Raw genomic sequence first — 12,209 nt, 5'->3', positions numbered from 1 at the left:
TATTTTACAAAAGCCACAATGTCGTTATATATATATATATATAATATTGGTAAGTCATACATCTATGTTGTTTTATTAAACACTTGGGCATTATTAAGATTTGAGGTGAACTTCAAAAAATGAGAAAATTTTGAGGCACAAGTCTAACCGAATGTTTGTAATGATACTTATACCGATTTGCTGCAATGAATTACCTAAACGAATGTTTTTGATTGATTATTTATGCACAATACATGTGAGTGGAGGGCCCACTCATTTATTTATCTCATTTATTATAGTGAATTGTCAAATTTATTTCTTTTAATTAGTCCATTTATCATAAATAAAGAAGTAGGGCCCTCCACTTACATATATTGTGCATAAATAACTAATGAGAAACATTCGCTTAGGTAATTCACGGCAACAAATCGGTGTAAGCATCATTACTAATCTAAAAATTACAATGGAACGAGTATGTGGTGGGGCCACCTTTCACTTCCTCTTGACTTGGTATACTATTTTATTTTAGTATATCAAAAAAAGAATTTTGAGGTACAATCTAGGGATGACAATGAAATCATATGTGATGGGGGCCACCTGCTCCGGCTTAGCATACTATTTTTATTTTGTATATTGGGATAATACGTAAAAAAATATGTTTCATAAATATCATGCAGCACAATCATTAATTTTAAATTTTATATATATATATATATATATATGATTGTTCACTTGCTCACTGGTATTTAAGGAATTTATGCACGAATTAAATCTTAACCGTTGAATATAAAAGAATAAACTATTTTTTTAACTGCCCAATGGAATCTAACGGTTAATATTTGAGGTGTGCATACAATTTCCTGCACACCAAGAAGCAAGGGAACAATTCTGTATATATATATATATATATATATATTTGATGTGTGTGTAATAAAATTAAAATAATTTTTTTGTATATATACATACACAAGGCGGGAGAGGATCCTTCCCAACCCCAGTGGGTACTTTTCTTTACGCGATTTGAACCCATCCCTCCTCGAATTGAGAATTTTTTAAGTGTTGAAACAAGTGAAATTCACCAATGAGTCAGTGATTAGCGGTATCAAGTCCCTACTTCTCAAAAGGAAGTTAGAAATTCAAGCCTTAGTAGAGATATGAGTGTATAAGTACCAACTAAAAAAAAAATGTGAAATTCAATTCATGAAATAATAAGTGAACTTATTGTTACTTGAAATTTATCCATTTTAAGTGACATTTAATTTTTTATATGAGAAATTCAAGTCATATTATCAGATGCAATTAACAAGTAAATAAACACTTATTTCTTTTATTATTTTACTAACAACTAAAGCCCAGTGACACTTTCTCACTAGCCCTATTAAATCTAGGGCCAGCCCACGAGTCGTTAACTTATTTTCCCGCTATATTCACCACCCAAATTTTAAATAACATTGAAGTTGCGGATTTTAGAGAAAGCCAGAAATTTAGAGAGAGAGAGTAAAGTGAAATTTAGAGAGAGAGAAAAGAGCGAACCAGAAATTTAGAGAAAGACAGATATGACTCGTTTCGGCAGCATCGAAAACCTATCATTGAAGGATTGCATCGAAACCTAGTTTTAATGTCGAATTTAATGATTAATGGTATATATTGATAATGATAATCACTCACGTCCTGATAATCTTGATAAATGATTATCTAAATTATAAAATTTGATAACCTAGATAGCTTTAATGTCAAAAGTACCAATTACATGTGTATTTTGATAATCTATTTATAAAGAAACAATATCTGTAGATATGACTTGTTTCGTAAGTATCGGAAACCTAATGTCGAAGGTTCGTATCGTAACTTAGCTTTAATGTCGAATTTACTAATTAAAGGTATATATTGATAATGATAATCACTCACGTCTTGATAATCTTGATAAATGATAGAATTATAGAATTCCATAACCTAGATAGTTTTAATGTCAAAAGTACCGATTACATGTGTATCTTGATAATCTATTTAGAGAGACACGGTTTCTATAGATATGACTCGTTTCGGGAGCATCGAAACTTAAAGTCGAAGGTTAGCATCATAACCTAGTTTTAATGTCGAATTTACTGATTAAAGGTATATATTGATAATGATAATCACTCACGTCCTAATAATCTTGATAAATGATTATCTAAATTATAGAATTCCATAACCTAGGTAGCTTTAATGTCAAAAGTACCAATTACATATGTATCTTGATAGTCTAGTAAGAGAAAGACAATTTCTGTAGATATAACTCGTTTCGGGAGTATCGGAAACCTAACGTCGAAGGTTCGTATTGTAACCTAGCTTTAATGTCAAATTTACTGATTAAAGGTATAAATTGATAATCATAATCACTCGCGTCCTGATAATCTTGATAAATGATTATCTAAATTATAGATTTTCAAAACATAGCTTTAATGTCAAAAGTACCGATTACATGTGTATCTTGATAATCTATTTAGAGAAAGATAGTTTCTATAGATATGACTCGTTTTGGAAGCATCGAAAATCTAACCTCGAAGGTTCGTATCGTAAACTAGCTTTAATGTCGAATGTACTTATTAAAGGTGTATATTGATAATGATAATCACTCACGTCCTGATAATCTTGATAAATGATTATTTAAGTTATAGAATTCGATAACCTAGATAGCTTTAATGTTAAAAGTACCGATTACTTGTGTATCTTGATAATAATCTATTTAGAGAGTGACAAAATCTGTTGATATGACTCGTTTCGGGAGTATCGAAAACCTAACATCGAAGGTTCGCATCGTAACTTAGCTTTAATGTTGAATTTAAAGATTAATGGTATATATTGATAATGATAATCACTCACGTCCTTATAATTTTGATAAATGATTATCTAAATTATAGAATTTCATAAGCTATATAGTTTTAAAGTCAAAAGTACCGATTACATGTATGTCTTGATAATCTATTTAGGGAGAGACAGTTTCTGTAATTATGACTCGTTTTGGGAATATCGAAAACCTAGCGTTGAAGATTCACGTCGTAACATAGCTTTAATGTCGAATTTACTGATATAATGATAATCACTCGTCTTGATAATCTTGATAAATGATTATCTAAATTATAGAATTCCAACCTAGATAGTTTTAATGTCAAAAGTATCGATTACATGTGTACCTTGATAATCTATTTAGGGAGAGATAGTTTCTGTAGATATGACTCGTTTCGGGAGTATAGGATTCGGGAGTATAGGAAACCTCACTTTAAAGGTTTACATCGTAACCTAGCTTTAATGTTGAATTTACTGATTAAAGATATATGTTGATAATGATAATCAATCAAGTCCTAATAATCTTGATATCTAAATTATATATATCTTGATAATCTATTTAGGGGGAGAGAGTTTTTCTAGACAGATTTTGTAGATATAACTCGTTTCGGGAGTATCGAAAACCTAACATCGAAAGTTCGCATCGGTATATATTGATAATGATAATCACTCACGTCCTGATAATCTTAATAAATAATTATCTTATCGATTACATGTATATCTTGATAATCTCTAGTTCATTTTATCATTATCTTTATTAGATCGATAGTTAAATTTTGATACCTGTTGAGAGTGAAATCCACGCGGTTCGATACGACACCGTTTTGCTGCAAAGAAAAGAATAGAAGATCGGTGAATCTTGACGACACCGGTGTGGTGCCTACCAAGAGCTCTCTGACGATCAAGTCAGTCGAGGTCTAAAAGAAAGGCAGGGATTTAATAATCATTTTTAGTCATACCTTTATTCACTGGTAGAATCGCCTTTTTATAGTCACTCTTCCTCAGTTCATTTGCGGGATCTCGATCCGCTTGTACGAGATCAGAAGAGATCCATCTGTTGCCATATTTGTCGAGATATGATTTAACCCTTTTGACTTTCTCAAATCATACCAAGGTTATCTTATCCTGTTAAACCACATCATCTTATTTTTTCCTTGATAATAAAATATTATCATTCTTCTCCAATGAAAATATCGTTGTTCGAAAGTTGGCGGCTGGTAAACACTTAGTTGCCTCTATCTCGTTAGGTCAAGGTAGTTTAGGTTTATTTTTCCCTATCAATAACAATTCATTATGATAATCTAAATTAACGTTTCATTATGTTGTCAATAAGGATTAAATGTTTCTCTTGATGATGTAATTACGTGTCAATTTATTTTTATTAGATTTTTTGTATTTTGTTGAATATATTTAAATTAATTTGTGATTATCTTTAATCTTTAATTAGGTTAATAATGTCGTGCGAGGACTTTTTAATGTCGCTAATATTTCTGGAGAGATATATAATTTTATTTTATTTATTGTAAAAATTAAATATGGAAACTAAAATTGAGGTCTGTCAATTATTATCATTTATTGATATTTGCGAAATCTATAATAGGCTAAGAAGAGATCTGTTGGCAAATTCTTCCACGACAATCTCGTTAACATCAATTTAACCTTAATGTGAGTTTAATAAATACTCTAATATCACCCATAGAAATACTCTTACTATAAGTTTAACCTAGAACGCAATGGTTCGGTACTTATAGAATTAAACTTACCCGTGTCAATGATCTAACGGTTATGAGAATTATAGAATATGGTTCTAAAATAATTCAAAAATGATCGAAAAATACATATACAAGTATAGAAAACTCTACACAATTTTAAAGAATTTTGGATAAGCCCGTAAGCAGCCACAATTGTGTAAAGAAATATAGAATGTTTTTGTCTTGCTTAGTCACACAATTCGTTTAAAGAGGGTCCGTTCTTAAGTTTCGCACGCATTTATTTCCTAAGCGATTTTCATACTAATTCACTTTATGTTAAATTTTTTGAGTCTTAGTACACCTATATTACCATACATCCATTTATTTATTTTTCATAGTTACCATATATGTATTTATTATTTACACTATTACTTAATATATACATTAATTACTTATACTCCACGTGTGTCCCTATGGCATTACTATACTACCATGTACACATATATATATTAATTATAAATGTTTGAAAATATATTAGTGAGAAAAGTTAACTTATTTATTACATATATCATTAATGGAATAAATAATAATAAATATATTTGCATATTAATTTAAATAAATAATAAATAATAAATATATATGTATTTTGTTGAATATATTTAAATTAATTTGTAATTATCTTTAATCTCTAATTAGGTTAAGAATGCCGAGCGACGACTTTTTAATGTCGTTGATGTTTCTGGAGAGGTATATAATTTTATTTTATTTATTGTAAAAACTAAATATGGAAACTGAAACTGAGTTCTGTCAATTATTATCATTTATTGACATTTGCGAAATCTATAATAGGCTAAGAAGAAATCTGTTGGCAAATTCTTCAACGGCAATCTAAATTATATAAGTTTGTTACCAAATATTTTTTTTAGAATTTTCATCAGCTTAAAACAATATCAATTAAAATCAATTCAACCCTAATATGAGTTTAATAGATACTCTTAAATCACCCATAGAAATACTCTTATTATAAGTTTAACTTAGAACGCAATGGTTCAATACTTATAAGATTAAACTTACCCGTGTCAATGATCTAACGGTTATGAGAATTATAGAATATGGTTCTAAAATAATTCAAAAATGATCGGAAAATACATATACAAGTATAGAAAACTCTACACAATTTTAAAGAATTTTGGATAAGCCCATAAGCGGCCACAATTGTGTAAAGAAATATAGAATGTTTTGGTCGTTCGTTTAAAGAGGGCACGTTCCTAAGTTCCACAAGCATTTATTTTCCTAAGCGATTTTCATACTAATTCACTTTATGTTAAATTTTTTAGAATCTTAGTACACCTATATTACTGTACATGCATTTATTTATTTTTCATAGTTACTATATATGTATTTATTACTTACACTATTACTCAATATATACATTAATTACTCATATCTTTAATTCAAAAGATTGTTTTTTATTCGGTGGTATAAAAAGATTCCTTTGTTGCTTTCCGTTGATGTTTTTATTTTTACTCAAATTGTCAGTTATAGTTAAGTTTAAAAGAAGCAATTTGCTTGGTATAACCCATGGTTTTATTTTATATATATTATAAAGTAACAAAAATTTTGGGAAGAACCAAAATTCCAGATTCAATATGGGACGATTTAGTATTTCTTCATTCATTCCCATCCAATCTAAAAAGATTTTGTTTTGGTTGGGTGGATTGCTTTCGGGATCTTACAGCAGCTTGCCAAACAAAGGCTAAGAGAAAGAAGAGCACAGGTATGACTGGCATAACATTCACGATTGGATTCAAAAAAGCATAGGACTCGGGCAATTTGGCGATGAAAAAACTACTCGAATAAAGGGCAGAATTAAGACAGATACAGATCAAACTAAAGAAATTAAGCATAACAGACATTTTGTTCTTGGAGATAATTGCATTTTGCTTGAGTTATTGATATAAAGAAAAATAAAGTAAAATAAGGTAGACCAAAAAATCTTTCTTTTTCTTTGAACTCACCCAATCAAAAATCCTCCATTTCTCAAAGGAGAATAGAAGAAATCATACTTTCATACAATATCTTAATTGAATTATATGTAATGATCAATAAATTCAGTTTAATTCTATATCTACACGTGTTAAAATCCTAGCAACAATCTAATTTATTTTAGAGATATTTGGGCTGGAATTGACGAACAATCAATACCAATATTAGTCTTTATTAGTGTCGAATATAAATCGAATAAAATCCATTGTAAAGATTCAAAATCAACAAAAGAAAAAGTAAGTGGACCTGACCCATTGAATCATGACTATATCTGCTATTCTGATATTAAAATTCGATAGAGATGAAATAAGAACAGTTGGCCTTTTTTATTTCATTTCTTTGGACTCCGCAAGAATTTGTCGATATTTCTGATTAAATCTTCATCTTCCTAGATGTTCCATAGGAATAAATTGTTATTCCGTTCCTCCACATCTTGGTAGAAATTTGATATCTTTATTTCCGTCTCAGCAAATCATTTTTTTTCCACAAGGGCTCGTGATGTCTTTTTATGGGATTGCGGGTCTCTTTATTAGCTCCTATTTGTGGTCCACAATTTCGTGGAATGTAGGTAGTGGTTATGATCGATTTGATATAAAAGAAGGAATAGTATGTATTTTTCGTTGGGGATTTCCTGGAAAAAATCGCCGCATCTTCCTCCGATTCCTTATAAAAGATATTCAGTCCGTCAGAATAGAAGTTAAAGAGGGTATTTATGCTCGTCGTGTCCTTTATATGGAAATCAGAGGTCAGGGGGCTATTCCCTTGACTCGTACTGATGAGAATTTGACTCCACGAGAAATTGAACAAAAAGCTGCTGAATTGGCTTATTTCTTGCGTGTACCGATTGAAGTCTTTTGAGAAATGAAAACGGAAGAATAAGAATGAATGCTTTCTCGGCAGGAGGGAAAAACTCAAGAATTCGCTCTATAACATAACTTAACTGAAGTTTCTTCAGAACGCTCATTCGAGCCAAATCAAACGTATACGGAACAACCATAAAACAAACTTTTTTGTCCACAAAAACAGTCTTTTATGCGTATGGAAATCCACTCAACTCAATCCGAATCATTATTTCTTTTAATTACTATCTATACCCTCATATGCCTCTCGCTTTCAACCCAATCGGTAAAAGGCGATATTATGTACAAAAATGTGTTAATTTTTAAGTGATTCAAAATAGATCCTATTTTTTGTTCATTGATAAAATGCATTTTTTTGTTTCAGATTTATGAAATCCACACACACATATATATTAATTATAAGGGTAAAGTACACTGACACCCCCTGAGGTTTGACATAAGGACAGGTAGATGCAAGTTGCTCTGTTTTTGGACAATCACACCCCTCAAATTTGATAAAATGGACAAAGACACCCCAGCAATGATGAATTAACTTTATTACCCTTTGATATAAAATTAACAAATACAATTGACTTAAATAGAATAAGTTCAAATGGGTTATCGGGTACAACCCATCGGATAAACCCAAATTTTCTCTATCCTTACCCTCTTTTTCTCTTTCCCTTCTCAGACCCTAAAGCTTCTCCTCCATCTCTCTCTGTGTGGTGTTATATATATATATATATATATATATATATATATATATAACCACCACAAATCAACCCCACTACATATACCGCCGCCGCATCATCATCATCCCTCAACCACCACATCATCATCGGCATCATCAATTCATCACGGTGATGAACAAGGTAGATAGAACTGTCGGAAATGGACCGGCGTTGGAGGGGTTGATTGTGAGAAATTCGTGCTGCCGCCAGAGGAGCATAAGAAAGATAATCCCACTATCTCCGCAAACCCCCTCCAAAACCCTCTATTTAAACCCTCGTCGGCCTTCCGACCCCTCCAATGCCGTCGGTGATGAAGTTAAGTCCGAGGAGAAGATTGAGGCGGCGATGACGAAGGCGAGAGAGAATTCCGGCGAGAAAATTGGGGTTTTGATTTGAGATGTAGAGCGTATCGTTTAGGGTTTCAATTGGAGATGAAAATGGGTCAACAATTTCACTGCGTTCTACTGTGTTGGAGACGAAGATGGAGATTCAATCCGATTGGAGAAGAGATTGATTTTGATTACATAGATTCGTGTTGTATTTTATGTTGTGGATTTGCTGGTAGAAAGATAGAGACAGTAGTGGTGGGGGTTGGGTGGGTGGGTCTCATCGAGGTGTCACGATGGTGGGTTATGGCGAGGTGTCGGTGGTGGTGCAATGGGCGGCGGGAGATGGTGGGGGTTGTTTGGGTGGTCTGATTGATGAATGGATTCAGTAATTTTAATGTTGTAAGTCTTAGATTGATTGGGTCGGATTGAGGTGCATCTCTATCTTCTCTGTTTCCTCCGGCGAGCCACTTCCACCATCTTCTCCGGCATAATGGACCACAAATGATGTCGGCAAATACAAAAACTAGTGCACCGCTGATGAGAGGTTAGAGAAACAAAGGGGTCACCGTCTGCATTGGATTCACAGAAAGCGGTGGCAGCAAGGGTCACCAGACGGAGCACTGATAGAAGTGGGACGCGACGGTGTTGATCGGTGGTGGCTTTGGCCGCTGAGTGTACTACATATACACACACGCATATATATATATATATATATATATATATATATATATATATACAGATGTAATTTGTGTATAAGGGTATAAGAGTCTTTTAAAAGTTTTGATATTTTATAATTTAAATTAATAAAATATTAAAGGGCATTCTTGACTTTTTAAAAAATTTAAGGGGCTGTTTGGATTAAAATTTTGACTAGGGGGTGTGAGTGTCCTAAAACAGAGCAATTTGTATTTACTTGTCCTTATGCCAAACCTGAGGGGCTGTTAGTGTACTTTGCCTTAATTATAAATATTTGAAAATATATTAGTGAGAAAGTTAACTTATTTATTACATATATCATTAATAAAATAAATAATAATAAATATATTTGCATATTAATTTAAATAAATAAAAAATATATATGTATTTTGTTGAATATATTTAAATTAATTTGTGGTTATTTTTAATCTCTAATTAGGTTAAGAATGTCGTGCGAGTGCCGTGCGAAGACTTTTTAATGTCGCTGATATTTCTGGAGAGGTATATAATTTTATTTTATTTATTGTAAAGACTAAATATGGGAACTGAAATTAAGGTCTCTCAATTATTATCATTTATTGACATTTGCGAAATCTATAATAGGCTAAGAATAAATTTGTTGGCAAATTCTTCAATAGCAATCTAAATTATATAAGTTTGTTACTAAATACCAACATCTCTTCGATTTTTTTTAGAATTTTCATCAGCTTAAATCAGTATCAATTAACATCAATTCAACCCTAATGTGAGTTTAATAGATACTCTCAAATCACCCATAGAAATACTCTTACTATAAGTTTAACCTAGAACGCAATAATTCAATACTTATAGGATTAAACTTACCCATATCAATGATCTAACGGTTATGAGAATTATAGAATATGGTTCTAAAATAATTCAAAAATGATCAAAAAATACATATACAAGTATAGAAAACTCTACACAATTTTAAAGAATTTTGGATAAGCCCATAAGCGGCCACAATTATGTAAAGAAATATAGAATGTTTTGGTAGTTCGTTTAAAAAAGGCACATTATTAAGTTCCGCATTTATTTTCCTAAGCGATTTTCATACTAATCCACTTTATGTTAAATTTTTTAGAATCTTAGTACACATATATTATCGTGCATGCATTTATTTATTTTTCGTAGTTACCATATATGCATTTATTAATTGCACTATTACTCAATATATACATTAATTACTCAAACTTCACGTGTGTCCCTATTGGATTACTATATTACCACACACACATATATTAATTATAAAAATATATTAGTGAGAAAAGTTAACTTATTTATTACATATATCGTTAATGGAATAAATAATAATAAATATATCTGCATATTAATTTAAATAAAATATATATATATATGTATTTTGTTGAATATATTTAAATTAATTTGTGATTATCTTTAATCTCTAATTAGGTTAAGAATGCCGTGCGAGTGCCGTACGAAGACTTTTTAATGTCCCTGATGTTTCTGGAAAGGTATATAATTTTATTTTATTTACTGTAAAGACTAAATATGGAAACTGAAATTGAGGTCTGTCAATTATTATCAACTCTTTAATGTCGCTGATGTTTCTGGAGAGGTATATAATTTTAGAGTAAAGCTATTGTGAGCTCGCACTCGCAATAGCACCAACGAGCTCTCACTGTGAGCCACACGATCTGTTTATTTAGGATTCGGAAGAAAAGTGAGGACAATACCACTCGCACCTGATCATCTCCCTCTCTCATCCCCTCTGCACTGTCTTTGCCCTCTATCTATCTCACCCTCACTTTTGCAAAACCCAGATCAAACAAACCCAAAAAAACCCCATCTCTCCTAACCCAAATTCATCACCTCAACCTTCGCCTGAAAATTAAACCTTCATGAACAAATAGCATTTTTTTTTTTTTTTTTGCCCCCTTTTCTCCTCTGTTTCCTCTCTGTCTCTCTCCCAAATTAGTCTTTTGTTTTTGTTTTTTCATTTTTGGCCTTTCTCTCTCCTCTATATATGAACAGCCACCGCCGGCCACCATCGTTTCTTCTTCTTCTTTTTCCCCTGCCTTTTCTCCTCTGTTTCCTCTCCGTCTCTCCCCCAAATCAATTTTTTTTTTCTTTATTTTTGGCCTTTCTCTCTCCTCTATATAAACAACTACCACCATCCTCTCCAAATACCGCCACAATCTCCACCTCAGCTTCCCAGTTCTCATCTCTCCCCTATATTGTAAAATAGCCCATCAAAGTCGTTCTTCACGGTGGCCGACTTGCTGCCATATCCGTCCTCTGTCATCGCCGATCTGGTTTGCCGGTGAAAGAATCATCGGCGGGTCGCTGGCAGCTTTCTCACTCTATCTCTTCTTCGCCGAAAGTAATAAAGATGAAAAAAAAAAAAGCTATAGAGAAAGAGAAAACAAAGAGAGTCTGAAAGTTTGAGGAGAGAGAAATGGAAAGCTTGAGAGTTGGAGGAGAGAGAAAGGGAAGGCTTGAGGAGAGAGGAGAAAGAAGAGAGAAGGGAGAAAAAAAAAAAAATTCTGATCACAAGACCGATCAATCTAATGGTTCAATAGCGAGAGCTCGTTGGTGCTATTGCGAGCGCGCGCTCGCAATATCATTACTCATAATTTTATTTTATTTATTGTAAAAACTAAATATGGAAATTGAAATTAAGGTCTATCAATTATTATCATTTATTGACATTTGTAAAATATATAATAGGCTAAAAAGAGATCTATTGGCAAATTCTTCAACAACAATCTAAATTATATAAGTTTGTTACTAAATACCAACATTTCTTCAATTTTTTTTAAATTTTTAACAGCTTAAATCATTATCAATTAATATCAATTCAACCCTAATGTGAGTTTAATAGATACTCTCAAATCACCCATAGAAATACTCTTACTATAAGTTTAACCTAGAATGCAATGGTTCAATACCCGTGTCAATGATACAACGGTTATGAGAATTATAGAATATGGTTCTAAAATAATTCAAAAATGATCAGAAAATACATATACAAGTATAGAAAACTCTACACAATTTTAAAGAATTTTGGATAAGCCCATAAGTGGTCGTTCG

General features: G+C 31.8%; 1 protein-coding gene across 1 annotated transcript; it reads left to right on the top strand.

Moving 5' to 3' along the window:
- Positions 1 to 7,040: 7,040 nt before the first annotated feature.
- On the top strand, positions 7,041 to 7,400 carry LOC132280735 (photosystem I assembly protein Ycf4). Its single transcript, XM_059782460.1, has one exon. It carries the CDS (start codon positions 7,041 to 7,043, stop codon positions 7,398 to 7,400), a length of 360 nt encoding a protein of 119 aa, XP_059638443.1.
- Positions 7,401 to 12,209: the final 4,809 nt, after the last annotated feature.

Source organism: Cornus florida, unplaced genomic scaffold, assembly GCF_030987335.1.
Source record: "Cornus florida cultivar Cherokee Brave unplaced genomic scaffold, ASM3098733v1 CherokeeBrave_3.0.0_Hap2_Chr01, whole genome shotgun sequence".
Taxonomy (NCBI): domain Eukaryota; kingdom Viridiplantae; phylum Streptophyta; class Magnoliopsida; order Cornales; family Cornaceae; genus Cornus; species Cornus florida.
Note: the sequence above shows the minus strand (reverse complement) of the source record. Positions and strands in the feature narration are given on the sequence as shown.